Here is a 21,975-nt window from a genome sequence, read left to right as displayed (position 1 = left end):
TGACTACAGCCTCCTGCAGCAATCTGAGCCTAATCTGCAGCTGATGGGGAGCCTGAAGGCCAGGCTCCATGCAGGCAGCCTCAGGCTTGAGGTGGCCCAATTACTGGCATGAAACAGCAGGACTGGGGCTGCTCTGCAAGAGATGACAGTGAAAAGTCAGGGGAGATCACATCATGGGACAGTGACCTCACCGACCAGGGCACAGTACCCAAGCGGGGCAGCCTGGTGACAATAGCAGCTGTTGACAGTCACAGTGATCACCAGGTAAATGCCAGATGGCAGGTCAGGTCCAAGTGGAATCCATGAAATTCAGCGAACAGAAGCTGTAGGATACAGGACTAGGCACATGCCTGCCAGCAACACAGCTCAGGAAAGGGCTGGAGGCCAAGGTTGGAGCAGAAACGGAGCTACCCCTGCAGCTATGCTGGCAAACTTGCACCAGTGTGTCTCTTAAAAGCTCCATGTTAACTACAGCACAACTGAGGAGAATGTAACACAGACTAAGCAAGCACAGGAATTGGCCCCAACCACCTTGCACCTTCTAAACGGAACTTAAAACCAAGGCCAAACATGTCTCGAGGGTGTTTATCTGACCACAGAGAGTTTTCACTCTCTTCTGGTCCTTCAGTCATCCATGGCCACACCCATGATGAAAAAGTTGCCCAAAGATTTAGGAAAACTTTTAAGGGTGGGAATAGAATAGAAATGCAGAAACAGGCTAGAAAGAATATAGATTTAGGCTTGCCAGTTTTTCTGATTGAATAGCAATGTAGGAAACAGGGCCTTTGAGATCATCTGCTCTCACTCCATAACAAATAAAAATTATAGTACTCCAACTTCTTGATTAAAGACAATGACAGACTTTGATTTTTGTTTGTTTTACTTCAAATAAAAGCCTTATAAGCATACTGAGACGTGGGTTTTGGTCCTAAGCAAAAAAAAGAATGGTCTCTGTTGCAAAGTACTAATGTGGAAATGCCTAAAACTACCTTACATAGAAATTGCAGAATTCAGACCACAAATTATATTTCATATCACACTGCAAATTGTATTCTATAGGTAACAGTGGGTTTCACTGGATCTATTTTCACACTTAAAACTCAATTGTATGGATTATGTGCACTATAACAAACAGAACCATCAACTAATAGTGCTAAAAGAGAGGTAGATGAACAAAAAATATATTCCTTTCCCCAGACCAGCTTGGGAAAAAAAATATCACAGTACTGTCACGTATGCACTCACTGCATTAGGAAAACATAAAGTTGCCACTAAATTAGGCAAAATAAAATGTCTTTATTGCCTGGTCCAGATTAAGACCTTCTTTAAAAGTGTGCTGTCATTTAGAATGAAATGTTAAATACAGGGAAAATCATTTAAGTATCTACAAACCAGAAACTCCCAAAGTAAAATTACATCTTCAAGCATTGCAGGTAATGAACAAACACAGATTTCAGCACTAACCTTTTCGCCTGAGGCAGTCTGATATCCTTGGTGTTATTCTAGTGTCACTTCCTCCTGCTCACACACCTGTATGCTTTTCTGACACCCAGTGTGACTACATAATGCAATTGGGTAAGCACAGTAATGCTCAATCATTTAAAAGCCATACCATTCATATGCCTAACACTGCTGGGTTTTTTGGAACGTGCACTTGGTTGGACTGTGCAATTCTCTCTGTATTTCAGCTGAGATAGCCCTTTTACCTACAAATTACTGATGACCATTTTAAATACATAAAAATAAGGCTGTGTGTGTCTTACCTGGACAAATCCAAATTTTGTAAATTGAATCAGCCACTCCATACACTATTAAATAAAACATACAGTAATTTTCCTGCAGTAAGTTACTGCCATTAAACTTTGCATTTTTCCAAGGCACAGTACAAAAAAGAACTCCTGCAATGGCAGAGCAGTCTACCACATGAAAATTTTAACCTTCTAATAACACAGTGGGATGTGTTTTGCTCCTTCTATGTGTCAAGTGACATAAGGCAGCACAAGAAGCAAAACAAGGACATTCAGATATCCCTAGTTCTTCATTAGTCACAATGAATACTAGTCCTCTACACAAATGAGAGACACAATATTGTAAAATATAACATAGGAATATAATTTTATTCTGTTAATCTGCGTATGTATTGGTACAGCTGTTCTGAGAAAGCTTCTGAAGAAAATTTTTCCATAACTCTCACTCTCCCAGCTGCTCCCATTGTGTCCTTTAAGAGAGGATCTCTCACAATTTTTTCCATGGCATCAGCGAACTGGGTTGGTAGAGGATCACACAAAAATCCTGTAACATTATGTGAGATTGATTCTAAAGGACCACCTGAATTAACTGCTATAACTGGACATCTCATATACATTGCCTCCAAAGGGACAATGCCAAAATGTTCATTGCTTGGTGTGTAAAGCACACATACAGAATTACTAAAAAGAGAGATTTTCTGTTCATCTGAGAATGATCTCAGAAAAGTTACATGGTCATTAACATCAAGTTTGGCTGCGAGTCTCCTCAGCTCTTCATAGTGCTCCACATTTTCCAGAACTCGCTTATCATAACCACCTGCCATAACCAGGTGAACTTCATCCCACTCGTGACAATCAAGTCTCCCTCGAAGTTCGTGCAAAGCTTCGAGAGCCAACGCCAGATTTTTTTTCCTCTCATACCTATTAATGGAAAGAAACAAGAACTTTTTCTTTTTTGGTATCAGATCAGCAATGTCTGCCGGAACAATTTCTTCAAAGCTACGGATGTTGAGCGATGGGTAGAGGACATCTGGGTTTATGTGTGATAGGGACTTAAATGTGTCTTTGAACACGCTGGCAGTGAACTTGCTGTTCACAACGATACAGTCTGCCATGCCAGTCGTGTACTCCTCCAGCCAGTCGAGCGGCAGTCTGTAGAGGCGCTTCAGGAAAGATTCTCTCTTGGTCAGGAGTTGATCGGGAAAGTGACAGTAAAACAAAACCTTCTTACGGGTTCTGGCCAGTCTGAGTATAGGAATGCAGGCAGACACCTAGTGCAACCAGAGACACAGGACAAGAGGACAGGTTAATTGTTTGCACAACACTGCCACCAGTGTGTACATGGGATTTCAAAGCCATGCTCTGAGAGCCGCTGCTTTGCAAGCCAAGTGCCTTCTCCCTCTCCCCCACACAAGCACATCAAGTTGTACTCCCTCATCCAGGACCTCTTGTGGCCCTGTAATTTCTCCCTGCTCCCCACCAAGGTCCCATCAAGCCCCAAGATGTCTCCAAGCACCTCCTTCTACCACTACCACAGGTGCTGGGAGCTGAGTGCAAGCAGCAGTGGCATCCTGTCCCTCCAGCTGCCCCAGAACGTAAGAGGTAAATTGCAAAGTGTGGAATATGTCAAGATTATATAAAGTCAGGACATTCTTTGATCTAAGATCTTTGTATACTTTCAAGCCTAATCATCAAGAAAGACCTCATCAGTGGAACTGTCAGCAGCTAGCACCTCTTAGTCAATGACCTTCTGGAACTAACCAGCCTTAAAGATGTAGTAAATCAAGATGTTGATTTATGTCTATGTATACATTGCTAACTTTGCAAAATACTCAAGGTCCATGTATCCTATAGCTAAACTATGTTCATTATAACACTAAAAATCACACCCACGGGTCAGGAAGACCCCTGCTCAGGTGAAGACCATTTCCTCAAGCAAGTGTAGAAGTTAATTGGGAATACGTAACTTGCACAATCCTATAGCTAAACTATGTTCATTATAACACTAAAAATCACACCCACGGGTCAGGAAGACCCCCTGCTCAGGTGAAGACCATTTCCCCAAGCAAGTGTAGAAGTTAATAAGGAATATGTAACTTGCACGGAACCACAGAATCAATTAAGTTGGAAAAGAGATAACAGAGTCCCAACAATGACCCAACATCACTGTGTCAACTAGACCATGGCATAAAGGGCCACATCCAATCTTTCCTTAAATATATTCAGGGCCGGTGACTCCATCACCTCTTTTGGCAGTCCATTCCAATGTATAAACACCTTCTCTGAAAAAAATTCTTCCTAATGTCCAAGATAAGCCTCCCCTGGTGCAGCTTAAGACTATGTTCTCTCATCCTGTCACTAGCTGTCAGGGAGACCAATCCCCACCTGCCAGAACATCCTTTCAGGCAGTTCTAATGGCAATAAGGTTCCCCTGAGCCTCCTTTTCTCCCAGCTAAACATCCCAGCTCCCTCAGCCACGTGTCATAAGACCTGAGCTCCAGATCATCCTCCAGCTTCACTTCCCTTCTCTGGAAATTATTTACCAATCATAACATTATGAGGTGCCACACTTGGGAAGTTACTAACTCTGAATTTCTATGTATAAAAGATGGTACAGAAAGCCTGATGGGGTGTCCTTATTTGGTGGAACACCATGGAGCAGCCAGGCTTGCACAGATCTGAAATGAACAATCCATGTCTCTCTCTTGAGTGTGTCATTATTGGCTTGTTGCACACCTGATCATGAATCCCATTTTGGGGGGATTTGATACTCCAGGGTTCTGAAGCATGTCTCTTATGAGACACTGCAGGACTGGGCTGGTTTAATCTAGAGTAACTAGGAGCCAATTAATTAATATAAATGTCTCAAAGGTGGATCTCATCTCAAAAGGATGCTGCCAGACTCTTTAGTGGTGCCCAGTGACAGGATGAGGAACAGCGGCCATATACTAAAACACGTGAACTTCTACATTCACATGGAGAACTTCTTTAGATTGAGGGTGGCAGAGCACTGGAAAAGGCTGCCCAGGGAGGTCGTGGAGTCTCCCTCTCTGGAGGCATTCCAAACCTGCTGTAGGTGCTTTGGCAGGGGGTTTGGAGTAGATGATCACCAGACACCCACTCCAACCCTAACAATTCTGTGATTCTGTGAAGAGCAGCCCACCAGCATCCCCGCCTCCAGTGGGGCCAGCGGCAGCGGGGCTCCCGTCCCCATGCCCATGCCCATGTCCATGTCCATGCCCATGTCCATGTCTCCCCACACCTGGTCGCACACGAAGGCGTCGAAGGTCTCTCCGCTGAGCAGCAGCACGTAGAGCGCCACGCAGGCCATGCGCAGGGCGGCGCACAGGGCGTGCCCGCGGCCGCACAGGCTGCGCGGGAGCCAGCCGCCCGCCCGCCGCACCGCCAGCCCGCGCGTCTCCGCGAAGCAGCGCCCGGGGTCGTAGTGCGCCGTCCAGATCTGCACCCGGCAGCCCCGCGCCCGCAGCGCCAGCGCCGCGTCCACCACCAGCCGCTCCGCGCCGCCCAGGCCCAGGTCCGGGTGCAGGAACAGCACGGACGGGCCCGCTCCTCCCGCCTCCTCCATAGCCACCGCCGCGCGGTCGCATGCGCAGCCCCGCAGCCCCGGTGCGACACGTCAGCCTTGCTTCCCTTCCTCCCGGGCCTTTCCGCCCGCCCCGCCCGCCGGGCGGCCTCGCTGCTGCCCGACGCGCCGTTCGCCGCGCTCCCGCGCCGGCCCGGCTGCTGCGCAAGGAGCGGGCGCGACCGAGGCGTCACGGGGGGCAGCGGTCTCGGAACGCGGCCGCCGAGCGAGGGGTACAGGGATGAGGAGCTGCTGCTGCTCAGGCATTATCCAGGGAAGCCGCGAGGCCCCGGGATGCACGGCGCGGGGCGGAGCCTGATGCGGACGGGGACGTGGCCGGAGCGGCTGTAGCGGAGCGTGTGTGAGACCGCGCCGAGCCAGCGCCGCCGCCGCAATGGTGAGAGGCTGCCCCAGGCAGGGGGCGGCTGAGGCGCCCCTTCCCCGCCGGCAGTGCCCGCCGCCTCTCACCCCCTCTCGCTTCTCTCCTCTCTCCGCAGCCCGGACCCAATCCCAGCGCCACCAGCGTCGGCTCCTCCGGCCGCTCCCCCAGCAAGGCTGTGGCTCCCCGCGCCGCGGGATCCACCGTCCGGCAGAGGTGGGTGCCCGCCGCCGCTGCCCGGCGGGGACAGCTCTGGCTGCCGTCGTGCGCTGTGCTTGCCGGGCTGCTGCCCTCTGCTGACGTGGCAGCACGGGCTGATGCCTGTCCTGAGAAGGGCAACGCTGCTGGGGAAGGGTCTGCGGCACCAGGGCTGTGAGGAGGGGCTGAGGGAGCTGGGGGTGTTTAGCCTGGAGAAAAGGAGGCTCGGGGAGATCTTATCATTCTCTGCAACCACCTGAAAGGAGGGTGTAGACAGGTGAGGGTCTGTGTCTTCTCCCAGGCAACTAGTGACAGGGTAGGAGAACACAAGTCTTAAGCTGTGCCAGGGGATGTTTGGCTTGGACATCAGTAGGAAGGCGTGATTAAACATTGGAATGGGCTACCCAGAGAGGTGGTGGAGTCACTGTACCTGTAGGTATTTAAGGAAAGACTGGATATGGCGCTTAGTGCCATGGTCTAGTTGACACAGTGGTGTTGGGTCATAGGTTGGACTTGATGATCTTAGAGGTCTTTCCCAACCTGATTGATTCTGTGAAGTATATTGTTTCTGCAGAGTCTCGTGGGCTGCTTGGTCCTAGAAGCTGGTGGACTACTAACGTGTTGTTTGGTCTTTGTTTTCTTCTGTCATCTCTTAAAGGAAAAATGCCAGCTGTGGGACAAGGAGTGCAGGCCGTGCCACGTCCACAGGGACTGGTGGGATGTGGCGGTTCTACACTGAGGACTCTCCAGGGCTCAAAGTGTAAGTTGGGTGAATGGGTGCTGGTGGCAGGCTTGAAGGCCGTAGAGTTCCCCTGCCTACATAGTCTTGCAGTCTTTGAATTAATAAAAATCTGACATCTGTCAGATTAATAAAACACTGACATCTGTCAGTGTTCTGGTGTGCATGGAAAAATTGCTGCGTTGATGGTTGGGATGACATATTTAATCTGTAACCCTGGAGAAGGTGTTTTGAAAGACACAGTGGTTTGAAAAAGGTGGGTACAAGTTGTAATTGCCAAAGCTTACCCTATGTGGTCTTTGAAGGCTGTAAGCAATCACTTTGAAGTTGAGTAAGATCACTTATCTCAATGAATTAAAGCATCTGTGTGCATGTTTTCATTCTCTTTTAAGTAAAAATCTTGGGTATTTTTTCTTATAATAGCTGTGCACCCCTTGAAAATACAATATAACTGATACACCATATGGTCACATCAGGTGTTTTTATTAAAAAGCTGCAGATAAATTACTTTAGCTGAATTTGCCTAGCAAATAGCCTGCCAATACCTTGTATATCTCCATTTTCACAAGTTGAATGTTCCAAGATTATGGTCAAATACCTAGTAATGTCCCTTAAACTATAAAGAGAGCCTAAGTTTTTACTCTTTTGACCACTTTTAGTCATTTAGATGACTTTCCCAACAAACTTTGAAGCCTAATACTTGGGTAACAAAAGTGGAAAGTGTATTTGAGCTGATGAGTGTATGCCAAGTTACATCCTGAGTGGAAATTTGTGTTTATTGTAGAATTACAGTTCAGGAGCTCTTGTTCTTACTGGGTTGAAAAGTCTTGAGATGCTCAGGGCTGATCCTGTTGCTTGTTTTTTTTTTTTTCTCAAATCCATTAATATTTTTTTTGGAGTTCTTCAAGAGGGCTGCTGCTAGCTGTGCATTTGGGGAAGGGCATGGTGATAGGCTACTTAGTGATTGTTCCATGAGTAATCCTTTGATGTTGTTTTATGTGTTTTCATTTTCATATATATTTGAAACTTCAGAAAACAAACTGCATCCAGCAAATCATCAAAGTGGTGCTGTTCTGCCTTGCTTACTCCATTCTGAGTACAGAAAGGAGACAAGGCAAAGAAAAGACAATGAGCAGCAATAGTATTCTAGAGCAAATCTATGCAGATAGGCAGTGCAACTGTTTTCTCTGTTATTTGGTGTCCTAAAGTTCAATTAAAAAAATTAATTACACTAAACAGGAAAAAACCCCAGAAGGGCATTATGATTTTTTAATAGACTTGTGATACAACCTTTAACAATTTTGCTAAGTTTCCTTGTGAATCCTTTGATTTCACTTTTGGTGGTGAATGGCCACTCAGTTGTTCTCATCTTCAGTGCAAGCAGATCAGTAAACAGATTTTCCCATCTATTTATGTTGTGTCACAGTGATTCCCAATTTTAAGGTTTTGGAACGCTGGGAGTGGTTTATTTGGAAGCTACTTTGGGTAACTGTATGGTCATGCTTTTAATGAAAGAATCAAATCTATAAAAGTGAGTTGGTTTTAAGAAGCACCCCACACTAGATGTAACTTTTTCTGAGCCATGGCTAGGTAGCAACTTTTTTGCTTACAGCTTTCTAGATATTTTTCTTCAATTTTTTTTTTTTTCCATAGCAACCAATTGTTATTATCACTGCCTGTTTAGTAGGCTTTAAAATGAGAATAGGTTATGAAAGATTTGTGATTGCCTCAGTGAAGTGCTTCAGCTGAAGTTGTTTTTTAGAAACCATTTTTAGAAATGGTTGTGATCACTACTGCATAAAGCAGTGGGAAATCTTAGCCTGGTAGTGGTGGTAGGTGGGCTTTTTTGGCATTTTTTCATATTGTTTAAAATGTAAGCTCTTAACATTAGTATGAAAAAATACGTAAAACCACCTGATAACAGGTTAATTCATAGTAGCTACAAGGAGGGGAATTTTGCTTTAGATAAAAAAGTTTATTTATCTTATATTGTGCAGAAATAGATTGATGCTTTGGGTATTTTTGTAGCTGTATTCAATATCCAAAATAATAAATATGTTGAATAGGCAAGTTGGTTCCCCTCAGGAAAGATCCTTTATTTGCATTACAAGATACTTCAAGATGTGTGTGCCTTTAAAAACAGTTGTTAGTGAAAGAGAGTTGTGGGAGATTTGGCTGAGAGGGGATATGATGTTTTTATCTTTAAAGCCTGGATATTGCATGCTTTGAAAAGAAAACTAAACCCAAGTTTTTTTGTCTTTTTGAGTCACTTGGTACCTGTGGTTCCTGTATCTTATCTTGGTCTTTCTTGCTTAAAGAACTATAGGCAGCTTTCCTGTGGATAGAAAGTCAGATTGAGCTTGTGGTACAGTATGCAGCCTTATGAAAGACATTCTGAGAATGCACAGAATCCTATCTTTAGAGGTGTCTGAATCATTTATTTGTTTGTGTTGGGCTGAGAAGATGCAGGTGTGTGGAGGAGAATTGCAGGGTTTCAACAGGTTTTCTTTGGGATTGGAGGAAATGAGCTATATGTGTCCGTATTGGAGAGTTGATTTTTCTCTAGGAGTTCAAGGTCATCTTCATGTTAAAAAACCACTGGACACACAATCAGTCTCCACTGTTTATTTCCATGTAGTTCTGTTCTGATTAGTGGTGCTGCTTTGTTCCCATGTGCCTCTGGCAGAGCAGCTTACCTGTTCCTACTGCTGAAGGCTCAAATGAATTAAATAGTGATTCAGATACAGTGTAAGGACTATAAATTATGATTTATATTATGTAGGCTATAAACTTACATGTATACATACACATAAATAAATAAAAATATAAGTATACTTATTTATATGTATAAAATGCTAGGGTTTGAGAATTACATTCTGTTGCTTAGTGAAAGACCCCTTGAAGGAGTTGCTTGCGTAGTCACCATGTATGTGGACTTTGTTTATTTTGTTATTGGTTTATTTGCTAAATGTTTTATGTCTGTGTTCTGGGTTCTCCATACCCAAATAAGTCTAAGTACAATAGATAATAATTGAGTTTTAAAACTCAATGTAAGATTACAGTTGTGATAATTTCAAGTATGTGGATCATGATCTCATAGAAAAAAAAATACGTGAGTAAACTCTTTGAATCCCTTTTCAGTTTCATTTTTTTTCCTATGTATTCAGGTAGCATTTACATGCTTATAAACCATACCCTGGAGGGTAACACAGTCTGGATAATAGATTTCCCAATAGCATGTTGAAAATCAAAAATGAGATTGTGTGAAGTGAATGATATGAAGGAGTGTTGAGTGTGTGTATTCATGTATCTATTGCATCTCAGACGAGCATGAAAAAGCTGATTGAAATTATCAACGTGCACACTAAGATGAACCTGTTTTTTAAAAACATTACTATGCAATTTCTAAACAATATATGAAAGTAAGCATAAAAAAAAATTAATGTATTCATTTTAGGTAAAGATTTAATGACGTAGCTTTGCCACTTTGTGTATGTTTTTCAAGAAAGCAGAAGTCCCGTCCACTGCTGCCATTGTTTTCAAATGAAACAAAACCTCTAAAATAAAACAGCTAATGAGAATTTTTTGCCAAAATTTTAGTAGCCGCTAGAGGACTCTGTTGGTTTTTTTTATATTGGACTGCATTTTTGCTCAGTTGGCTATCTGAGTTGTAAACACAGAGGATACTTTTCCAGAGACTGTGGAAACAGTGATGAATTATAATGAACCATTAATGGCTTTTTTAACAAGGGCGGGTGGTTTGTTGTGCTTTTTTTATGTAACATTTAGGGTGTATAGAACTGTCTTTTAAAACAGTGGTGGCAGCAGCAGTTTTTGATAGAGATGGCTATCTCATTTCTGTGTGCCTTAAGGTATTTCTTTGGGAAGGGAAGAAGAGTTTTCTTGTACAATTTCATATGAACTGATGCGCTCGCTTGGCTGATAATGGGCAAGACAGACTTATTTTTTATGTTAATGCATTTTCTCTTTGTTTTTAGTGGACCTGTTCCAGTTTTGGTCATGAGTCTTCTTTTTATTGCTTCTGTGTTTATGCTGCACATCTGGGGTAAATACACTCGTTCCTAAACTCAGCTGCCAACTTAAAGCATACATCTTGGACCAAAACTATGGTGGATCCTGGTTGTTCTTGGAGAGAGACTGGGGAAGCTTCCTATCACCTGTTGAAGTCCTGTCAACTTTGGCTATAATACTGAATTAATTTCTCAGTTTGCTACTTGGGCAGCTTTAAAGCCTGTCATGGGTCATTTTATATTTGTATCTGTACACTTAGAACACAGGTATTGCAATAAAAGTTGTATATGGAAATAGAACAGTCTTAACTGTATTTTTTCCTCTTCCAGTATACCACCACTAACACATTTTACTAGTGGTCTTCATAAATAGTCATATTTCTGAGTAAATAATCTTTGACAGTTCAAATCAGATTCTTCCAAACTATACATTGGTATATAATTTTATGCTAGAAGATCTTCTTTTGTGACAAAATCAGGTTCACAAACATGAGAAGGTAACTGGCGTCCTTCTTGAAATAAAACTGAGGTGCCAGTGCTGTACCATGTTCTTTTAACTCCAGAAGAATAGCTGGATTTATTTAATTTATTTTCTAAATGCAAGTCAAACTTTACTCAGTGCTCGTTATGCATAAAAGTTATATGTTTGTTTTTTTCAAGCTGCACTTGAGGAACAACATGAACTGGTACCTAACTGATTTTAAAAAGAATAATTGCATGGCTGTCAAAGACATTTTTCACCTTCAGTCACATGGTGTGGTTCTTGGGGCTGTCCTGGGCAGGGCCAGGAGTTGGACTTCAGTGGTCCTTGTGGGAACCTTCCAACTTAGGATATTCTGTGATTCAGTGACTGCAGGTCCAGACTCAAGGAGAATTAAATGGAATGGGAGGACCAGAAAAGCAGTGACTGCATTTCAAGTAACAGGACATGCAAATAGTCTGAGATACAGCTAAGTGTTGCTTCAGATAACCACTCCAGTTTACTTCTGGATGTTCAGTATTTTCCTTTTGAACCGTCACACAGCTCTTCCTTCTCTTTTCAAAGGTATCTACATATTTGTGCATTAGCATTTCTCACTGCTAATATGATCTTGAAGTTGGGTAGAATTATTTTAGCCTGCTGTTCCTGTTGAGTCCTGGGTGAATATCAGCTTGTTATGGGAAAATAATACTCTTAGTTAGAATTCTTGCAATATTCTTGCAACCTTGACAGAAGTTCTAACTGCATGTTGTAGAAGCAGCCTCTCTTACGACCTTCCTTAAAGCAGTTCTTAAATTAACATTACTTCTGAAAAGACCAAACTGTTCAGAACTAAAACAAGAATGAGGAATGTGGTCTGAGGGCTATAGAGGTAATTGTTTTGAGCTGTGCTAATGCCATAGTACCTAATGTAACTGTGGAGAGAAAGATAGAAAACTTGGAGCAGAAATTGAAAGTTGTTTTAGAAAATGTAATCGTAGGAAGGTGTTTTTAGAAGTTTGGAAGTTGAGGAGCAGGGAATTTTGGAGACTCAAAGACAGTGGTGTAGCAGAAGACTAATTTGGTGGAAACTGATACAAATAAATCATGTCAAAGGGAAAAGGATCCATAAATAATTTACCTCTATGCATATGGAAGGGAAGTTAAAACACAAGGGAAAATAAAGTGAATAGGGGGGGTAGTTCACCATGTCAGAAGGTGATCCCTCACTTAAATGCTTTTCTCAGCAAGAAAATAAATTCTGTACAGTCAGCAATTTTATTTTAAAGCAAGAAAATGTGAAGAGAAGACCAAATGCAGGTCAGTTGTTCTGCTGACCATGTGAACAGACTGTGCTGAGCTAATTTGTGGTGCTCAAAGGAAAAGGAATGGAATACTCTAGTGTAAGGATAAGGAATAACAGTAATATCAAAGTAACCTCTTTTTTACTATGTTTTATAATATACTGTTTGACTGTTTTCTAATACAGCAGGAAACAATTTTCTTTTAAACACTTCCAGTCCCTAAAAGCTGTTTTCTCACATCAAGTAATTCCATTTCAAGCCTTCCATGTTTTTGCTCTTTGGTGTCCTTCTGCTTCTAAAGACCAGAATTGATGATGATCTTGGAAAAGTGATGGGGGGAAGACTTATTGCTGTACAGCCTTTTGATAAATTTTTAATACATTTTAATACATTTAGTTCAATTGAGTATAAAAATGCTGACTATTTTGACAGTGATGTCCTTGCTTAAATAGTTTAATTTTTTTTTCCTAGAATGGCCTGTATAATGGATTTTTGCATGCAATGTCAAAAGAGCCTAATGAGAGTCTCTCATTTTACACAAATTACTTTGCAACCTTGCTTGGCTGTATATTTTGTGTCAGCTCACCTCTGGTGATACTTAAGTTGGATGCAGCTAGGTGAAACATCTGTAGTTTCATTTTCCTGGTACTTAATTAAAACCCAGATTTCGCTATTGTATGCTTCCAAGTTGTGATTATTTAAATTATTAGCATGAATGTGTTAGATATTCATGCTCATATTCTTAGTGTTTCATGTTCACAAGTTGTAGTGGAGTCTTGCAGCTGATGTTTATCAAACTTCAGCTCCAGAGAGGTACGGATAAAGAAATGCAGGTTACAAAGACTTATCAGAATTTTGGCTAATGGTGAATGAAATTCTGTTTGGCCTGGGTGAATAAATTATAGCCATACTGATAAACAGTAGCTAATCTGTGATACAGAAAACTAGAATTTCAGTAATAGATACAAAAGAAGAAAGAACAGTCATTTGAAAAGCTTTGTATCAGGTGACTAGGAATTAGTAAGATTTTGGATTTTTATGCCTACCTGTATGTGATTAAAATACAAGCTTGACTGAGCTGACTGTTAGAAATCTCTTTACTTAGGTGCTGCAGAAGGTTCTTAAGTCCTCAAAGATCTTTACTTTGCCTCCTTTGCAATAAAGATTCAAGATATCTGGAAGAACTTGTGTTTCCATAGAAGAGATGATAAAGTACTAGGACCTTTTATCCTTGACTTAAAGTATTTGCAACCTCAGCCTCCATTATCCCTCAGCTGAAGAAGGGGTTTTATAAGGAGATGGTTCATTTGCATATGAGTTCATCTTTCTCAAGGTTTTCTTCTCCCCCCACCCCAACCCCAGCAATTCATCTGAGTAGGTGAGCAGGTTCAGTCTAATTTAGCAGTGACTTAGAAGCTGAAAGACAGTGTTCTTGAGGGTTGGATGGAATAGGTAACTGATAGAAGAGGGAGATGGTCAAAGCTCCTGCTGTGCAAAAGCCTTACACTTTTAACTTGTTACCCAGGAATAAAAGGGAGAGAGAGACTTTTTTAATGCCTTTATAATAGGAAGACTTTAACCTTTGCTCTTGCACTATTTGCACACTGAAGTCGACCACCCACGAGCTATTGATCTGTAGGTACATGGGCTTTATTAGTTCTGGTGTTTCAGATTTGCCTTTTGCCATCTCCTTAGAAGCCAGCTCTACTGCTCAACACATGCACACACATGTTCTTTCTGGTGGTTTTTGGTTTTGTTTTTTTTTTCTGGAGAAAGAGATTACTTCAAAGTCTAACTGGTTATATTTGTCCTGCTTTGGTAATAAGGCTGCATTTACATCTTCGTATTAGCTGTTTATATAAGTGTGTTTCATGGAAGACTTCTCTAAGTTTGGCATTGGTAATAATATACTAAGAATAGTAATGATTCTCAGCTTAAGATCTCTGAGGGAGAGCTCTGCCTTTTAGGTTTTTTTTTTATTGAGGGGAAACTTATACAACATTTGTGATTTCTGCTATGATTTTAGAAGCTGCTGAAAGGAAAGGCAGGCTAAGCAAGAGCGGGTGTGAAGTTACTGAGTATACCTCATCCCTGACATGTACTGTTATCTTCTTTCTTCCTTCTGTGCTCTGTCTGTTTTTCTCTGGAGACTTACGAAGATCCTGAATTGTGCCATGTAGTAGGATAATGCTCTGTTGCAGACATATGCCAGTCAGTAACAGTAATGAACAGGACAGACCCATTTTAGTTAAGTCAAAAATTCAAGTTCAGATGTGTATCACCACTGACTTGGTACTGCTATCACACATGGCAGCAGGTTGCAAATAATTATCCTTGCTTCTTATTTTGAGTGATTTTTCGCATGGCTGCCTTTCAGAATAGTATCTGTGACTTTTTGACCAAACCAAAGTTAAGAAATTCTTTGAAGTTACACTATTATTTCATAAAATAGATCTAAGCAAAACTTGCCATGCACTGCTTCCTTGAACAAGCGGCTTGTCTTAAAAGGTGAAAAAAGTAAAATTCCAGCTAGTTTAGTGTGATTTTTTTTTTTTCATGCATTTATCACTAAGTAAACTGACTGGTTTTTTTCTTAGATACTACAGAGAGACAGAAAATATGCTTACACATTCTGCAGAGGTTAGACATTGAGTGAAATGCTTTCAAAATCAAAAATAAATTTGTGGTTACTATGCTCTTGTTTCAGAGGGGCTGCATTCCCAACATCACTTAATTATCAAACACTATTCTGAGAGACCTTCCAGTTTATTAGCTACTGTCTTGGTTGTTTTTCTGCTAAGGTAATATGAACAGAACCTAAAGCAATGTTGTCTTAAATTCCCAAGATTGGCTGGTAAGTAATGTTACTCCCAACTTGCATAAAAGTGCCACGCAGTTGGAGTGTGGCATTTATTGTAATCAGTGAAGGAGAACATATGTGTTCCTCACCTCAGGGAGACATCTGTGAGGGAGAAAACGTAACTGCATGATACAACTGCACAGAAATTTGTAAAGGACCAAACTATTGTAATTCAGTGTGAATCTGAACTTGATGCAGTTGTGGGGTTTGGTAAACCACTTTCTAATTTTGTTCCATTTTTGTTTCCATATTCCTCCTTTTACTTCAAAAAGTAAAATGGATAAAATGGATAAAATTAATTAAATGTAATATTAAATGTAGTTTAAAAATTAACACTCTTAATTTTCTTTAATCTCAAAGCATTTTTTTTTTGTTTGATTGAAACTACAATGAAAAATAATTGCAAATGCCAACATTTTCCATAAAATTGAAATTCACACTGAAACCAGCTCTTAACACTAGACAGCTACGACAGTGTGAAATAGTACTGGAAATATGGGTATAGGTCAGAGCAAAATGTAAGAACTTGTGGATGTCTTTGATCCAGCTCCCTGCTTAGAGCAGAGTAATCATCAAGGCTCGATCAGGTTGCTGAGGGCCTTCTGCAGTTGCATTTTGAGAATCTCCAAGGAAGAGGTTTCTCTGAGTACCCACCTCTGTGCTTAACCACTCTGGTGAAGATATTGTTTGTTATATCCAGTCAGAATTTCTTTGTTGGACCTTGCAGTGATTGCCTCTTGTCCTTTTGCTGTGCATTGTTGGGAGGGCTCTAGCTCCATCTACTTTTTAACCTTAGCTGGGGACAGCAGCTTGTGTTTTACCCTCAGCCACTTGAGCTAAACAAACCTGGTTGTCTCTGTCCCTGTGTGTCATGTGCACCAGCCTCCAACCATCTAAATACCCCTCTCCTAGATTCTCCAGTTTGTTAGTGTTTCTTTTGCACTGGGGGCACAGAAGTCAGATTTCCAAATGAGTGTGCAATAAGGGAGTATCTTTACGAGTGCTTTGCTGACATGCCCGTTGTGCATCTTGTTCCATGGTTAGGCTTTGTTGCTGCAAGGGTGTGCTGCTGGTTCATGTCCAGTGTGGCCACTGGGACATTTTGTGCAGAGCTGATCTCTGGAGAGTCAGGCTGTGTCTCACTGCATGGAATTGCTCTGTCCAAGATACAGGACTTAACATTTGTCTGTCCTGAACTTCAGAAATCTTTTTGGCTTATTTTTCCACACTGCCAAGGTCCCTGAGATTGCAGGGCTCTTCTCCACCAGCTACCACTTTGTGAAATTTGGTGTCCTCATAAACTTGCTGAAGATGCAGATAATGAGACCCATTGCCTTCCTGCTAGCAGCATGACAGTGAGTTTGCATCACTGCAGGATTACTTCAAGCTTCTGTCCCTGTTTATGGCCATCCTCAAAAAACCTGATATGTCTGGGCTTGAGCGTAATCCTGGCACTGAGATACTGAATTTCACATAAGGACAGGCTCTAGCCTCATGCATGGAGGATGCAAGTGAAAACTCAGACGTGCTTGAGAGTGCCTTCCCAAAATTCACTAGGCACTGTTCCCAGGCCTTCTGCTTATTCATTTCTCACTCACCACCTGTGCATTCAGATCTATCTGCTGGCTCATAAACTGATTTATATAAAGTTCTTACTTCTCAATAGCCTATACCATTTCTGTTATGTGTAGATCTCACACAGACTGTACTAGGAGATGCCTACAACATGCACTAGGTGGCCAGAGCAACACGTAAAAGTTAATTTCTGGTATGATTTCAGTTGAAAAGTGTGTTTTTCTGAATTTCCTCTTAGCATTTCCAGTGAATCCAGAAGAAGGAAGAAAACTTCCAAGTATATAGTCACTCTGTATTCGTTCTCCCCTTGAACTGACTATTCTCTGAAAGGGAAAGAGGCTCTATTAATATAACTATAACAATTCTTTTAGGTATTTCTTTGCCAATAAAAAAGGATCGATAAGATATTTTGCTAAAAGGAATTAAAACCACTGCATACCTGTGTGATTCCTGTGTGTCCAAATGATGAGATACCTGTGTGTCCAAATCAGGATGAGAGACCTAGTTCTTTCTCCTGGAACATTTGTCTGTCTAGAGTCTCAAGGCTGGGTGGTTTTCACCTCATTCTCAAGTAGACAAGAGGCTAAAAGTGTTGAGGAAGAATTGCCTTCATATAATCCCAGGTAATTGCCAGTGCTGACCAGCCAGGTCCCATGTAGTAGCTGAAATGTGGATGTTTTCCAGGGAGTTTGGGAGCAGATATTTGGATGTTTACAACTGGCTTTTCTTTGCCATATAGATGTCAAAGCTTAGTGGGAGAAAATAATACCGATGTCTCAAAGTTCACTTTCCCTGCTCTTGCAGGCAACACAGTGTTGAAGCATTTTACAGACTGATCAAACTCCTTAATTTAAGATATATGAACTTCCCATGTCTTGTCTGAGAAGGTACACTGGGATATGTACCGCAGTTAGCTCCCTCCCTGTATAAAAAGACACCTCTTGGCAGTGAAGTTGTAGGTGTAGTTGTGCCAGATTTAGTAAAATCTGTAGCTGATTCACAGGAAATGTAAATATGCCTGTACTTTAGGAAGATGGTGTTGGTGGAAGTCAGTCTGTGCCGTACCCCTACAAGGCACGAGCATCAGGTAATGAAAAGAGATATCTTAAAAGGCCACCTAATCACCATGTTTTGTAGAAAAGTTCTGTGAGACAATTGTATTCATGCTCCAAACCCTGTTCCTCCACCACCTACTGTAAAACAGTGGCTTTCAGATAATGCTGAAGTTGGCGACAATACTTCTACTGATAATTCATGGATCAGATTACAGGGAACTTTGTCATAAAAACTGGCATACATTCCCAACACAGCATCCTATCTTACTCTAAGTGTCTTTGTGAAGTACCCAACTGTGAAAAACCTGCAAAGGCAGATTAGAGTGGGAGAATGATGGCACCATGGGTTCTGGCATTCCAGTGTAAATCCATTGTGCTGTTGTAAATCAGCAAATGTATGGAGTCAAAGCGGTACTTTCGCATACAAAGTCTCATTTTTTCACTGTGCATTTAACACCATCAGGTCCCAGATTTGAAAGTGTAACTGCAATGCCTAATTAGCACACCCATGCTAAATACTTCCAGTACCTTCTGTGAGAGAAGAGCTCTCATGCAGTGCTTCCCATCCTACAATTCCTTTCTCACCCTCACTTGATGCTGCTGAGTAAAACCGCTATAGCACTAAGAACCACTGCTACTTAGTAACTACTAGTAATAAGCTATACCACCATAATTTCATTATTCTCCCAGTTTTCTGCCTTCAAACTTTGGCCAGACTAACCCCTTAAGTTCTTTTCTGTTTTAAGCAATCCTAACACTTGTGTTCACCTCCTGATAACCTCCTGATAAAGGAGCAGTTTCTGCTTTGAAGTAGGACATCATTCATGTCAATGGTGAGGTGGTTGGAACTAGATGTTCTTTATGGTCCCTTCTACAACTCTGTGATTCCATGTAGCTCAAGTTTGGATGTAGTTCACTGAAGAACTGACTTGGCCTTGGTCTTGGTTGGTCTTGCAGAGGCAGTTTCCCTTTGCTTGCTGAGAAAGGCAGTCATCATAGCTCATTATCTTTGTTGCTGTGTGTGAGATAAAGCTGTTTCCATCAAAGCAATGCCAGTGCTTTGCTCCTGCTTTCATTTCCACTCTGCATCAGTGCCACTCCCAATTTCTTTGTGTATGTGCCCACCTTTGTTCATTGCCAGAAAGCACTGCTTGGATTTCTGCTGAGGGGATCTAGAGTCATCCTGCCTTTTCCAGGAAAGAACAAACTGATATGAAATCATTGGGTTAGTTCCACCTCATCACATCTGCTTCTAAAACTGATCTCTGTGCATTAAGGGGTGTGTTCTTTTGTCACGTTAATGAAGAAATAATAGTGTTTGTCTCAGGCCAGACTTGCTAAGATGGGCTGAACCCTGAATATATATATATATATATATATATATATATATATATGTATTTATTGTTTTTCTGTGAGATGTATGCTGTCCTTGCATGGAAGCAGTGTAGAAATGAAAGTATTTAATCTTGTTTGTATAGCAATTCAGCCTGACACGGGTCAGGCTGGAATTCAGGATTTCTGGGGTCCTTAAGTTATAGATATTCCTCTATGTAATGCTGTGCTTGGCATAAAAGTATGAAGTCCATCTGAGTTAGCCTGTGCACGAGTTGTGGGCATGAGGAAATGCAGGAGGAGAGTGGCACAATGTGTCATTTTACAGCAGAGGTTGGCTGTGTCCACCTCTCACCCTATGTGATCACCCTTGGTGATAGGAAAGACAGTGATAAATTGGGGCTTAATAATGTCCTTCCTAGAGCTACACAGAGGCCATGAAGAAGTTGAAGGCAGTCTTGTCCTGACAGGAGGACAAGAAACAATGGGGTTAAGTGGAAAGGAGATCTATTGACTGTAAGGAGATAGCTTTTCACCATGAGGATGGTTGAGCCAAGGTTGCCCTTAGAAGTTGTGTAGGCTCCTTTTTCCACTGGGTGTTTTCAAGATCTGATGGATAAAGCCCTGGGAAGCCTGGTGTGATCTCATGAGTGACCTACCTTTGAGGTGTAGGTAACAGAGGGTTGCACTAGATGACTTTTCAAGGTCTCTTCCAAGCTGTATTGTCGTATGACCATATGATTCTTGTGGAGCCTTTTTGACACCTAGATTAATGTCTCCATCCTCTGAAACTTGTTATGTTTCTCCTGCTCTGATGCACAGCAGGTGATGCAAAGAGCTGAAGATAAAGCAGAACCTCAATAAAAGTTACATCAGATTTTCCAAGGTCTTGGAGAATTATGGAGAGAAAGAAGATTCTTAGTTTTATCAGCTATATTATTCAGTCTTCGATGTTTGATTTTTTTTGCTAGAATGAACCAAGTAGAATTCCATGATATTAGGAAAAGCACAGTATGCATTGCAAATAAATAAGTCCCATAAATAAGTCGGCGGGAATCATCAAAACTGTTCATGCTACTCCATCTGCTGGGGAAATCAATAACGACTTCCAGTATTTAAGAGGTGGAGACATTCTTCAATCACAAAGGCAGGGTTTTTCCAATCTGTTTTGTATCTGTAGACAAGTGTCTTTGCTTTTGCAATACTTACACTACACAGGATAGATAGGAAATCTTAACTCCTTTGGGGAAATTATGATTCTTGAAAAATTCTGCAGATATAATTACTATTTTTTCGCTTGTTCCCTTTATTTTGAGATGAGTCACTCAAATCGATGTGGTTGAGAGATTGCAAGTGAAAGACAAAGCCCTTAAAAGTTTGGCTTCCTCTTTTCTGTAGAAAAGCATTGTAGACACAGAACATGAGAATATTTGCTAAACTACCCAGAGCAGATCTTGGAAGTCAGTCTGTGTGGTCCAGAATTGCGTTCTGCCTTTTTGTGAAGGGATTAGCTCAGTGGTCCCTGAGTAACAGCTCTCTCAGCAACATTGTCTGCTGGAATTTTCTTTCCCAAATTCTGTAATGACTCTGCTTAGAGGTAAATGAGAATGATGGTGTTGAAGTTGCCTGAAAATAACAGAAGCATGTTAGCAATGAAATTACAATCTCATATTTTTGGAAGGTAATAGGTGTAAAGGTCACATGGCCTCTTTGTGAACTATGAGATTCCATGCCTGATAGTAACTTCTCTCTTGGAAAAAGAGAACCTCACAAGAAAAAAGAAACATGAAAGAGTAAAGGCTGAGCGAAGAATTATGTAGATTTCATAGGTGTCTTTTTCTTTCATTACATAATCAGTAGCAACCACTTTTTTCAAAGTAACACACTTTCCAAAGTAATACATTGAAATTGAACTAGAGAGGTCAGAGACAGTGAGCTTCAGTCTAAATCTGCATTTATGTTTTAATATGCAGGCAGAAACAAGATTGTGTTTACTGTCCTGAAGACTCACTTAGACTGTTTATTTCCATATTTTGAGCTAGAGAAAGAGCAGTGGGCACCTATCAAGGGTACAATCACTTCATTCTGGTGAGAAGCTTTCATTTGGAGCAAAGAGAGTGTTAAAGTGCTCTTCACAGGCATGAAGTCTTCAGTTTTACTCTTCTTTTGCAATGAATAAAAATGTGTGTTTGTTTCCTGTATGATGGCAAATTTGTAATTCAGACATTTGTCATGGAGACTGACTGATGAGTAATGAAGTCTAGTCCCTTCTAATCTAGTCTGAATTGAATATTTGTTCTCGAAGAGAGCATTTGCATTACGGTCTGTGTCACTTCTCAGAGGTTCACTTGATTTGAAGACATGAATTCTTGAGAGGTTTTTTCAAGCTCGAGATTTTACTGAAGACTCTTCTGTTCTATACTTTCTGATCTCCATCACATGGCCAGGGTTCAAGGAATAGCTGTAGCCTTGTAGCCAAGTAGATAAGGTGGCTCCATTTATTGTAAGAGGCCATAGCCTTTGTCTCAAGTTAGCAGTGAAGACTTCTGAACCTGTTGGGCTTCCTATGGATTTGTCTTGGGCTACTTGTAGATTTATTTTAGCTTATTTACCTGTATTAGTGATTGTCCAATAGCCATGTAACTATTACTTTGTTTTAGCTTTCAATCACTTTGTACAACTGTGTGGTATAACACCTAACCTTATATATT

At 41.4% G+C, this 21,975-nt stretch overlaps 2 protein-coding genes across 3 annotated transcripts in view; one reads left to right on the top strand and one right to left on the bottom strand.

The window, feature by feature from the left end:
• Positions 1-2,093: 2,093 nt before the first annotated feature.
• On the bottom strand, positions 2,094-5,403 carry ALG2 (ALG2 alpha-1,3/1,6-mannosyltransferase). Its single transcript, XM_041408084.1, has 2 exons — positions 5,011-5,403; positions 2,094-3,019 (listed from the first exon to the last, which is right to left on the bottom strand). The coding sequence occupies exons 1-2, from the start codon at positions 5,332-5,334 to the stop codon at positions 2,117-2,119; spliced, it is 1,227 nt and encodes a 408-aa protein (XP_041264018.1). The 5' UTR covers positions 5,335-5,403; the 3' UTR covers positions 2,094-2,116.
• A 163-nt stretch (positions 5,404-5,566) lies between these two features.
• The window catches only part of SEC61B (SEC61 translocon subunit beta), a 125,903-nt gene continuing 109,494 nt past the window's right edge, over positions 5,567-21,975 (top strand). Inside the window, exons 1-4 of one of the 2 annotated variants that reach the window (XM_041408085.1) lie at positions 5,571-5,728; positions 5,829-5,926; positions 6,567-6,668; positions 10,646-10,980. In XM_041408085.1, the coding sequence (XP_041264019.1) occupies positions 5,726-5,728; positions 5,829-5,926; positions 6,567-6,668; positions 10,646-10,733 (291 nt within the window). In that variant the 5' untranslated portion in view covers positions 5,571-5,725 and the 3' untranslated portion in view covers positions 10,734-10,980. Of the gene's footprint in view, positions 5,729-5,828; positions 5,927-6,566; positions 6,669-10,645; positions 10,981-21,975 lie in introns of those variants that run through there. The other variant, XM_041408086.1, reaches the window with a different exon arrangement.

This window comes from Onychostruthus taczanowskii, unplaced genomic scaffold (genome assembly GCF_017590055.1).
Source record: "Onychostruthus taczanowskii isolate IOZ18803 unplaced genomic scaffold, ASM1759005v1 scaffold29, whole genome shotgun sequence".
Lineage (NCBI taxonomy): Eukaryota > Metazoa > Chordata > Aves > Passeriformes > Passeridae > Onychostruthus > Onychostruthus taczanowskii.
This window is presented reverse-complemented; position numbering and strand designations above follow the sequence as displayed.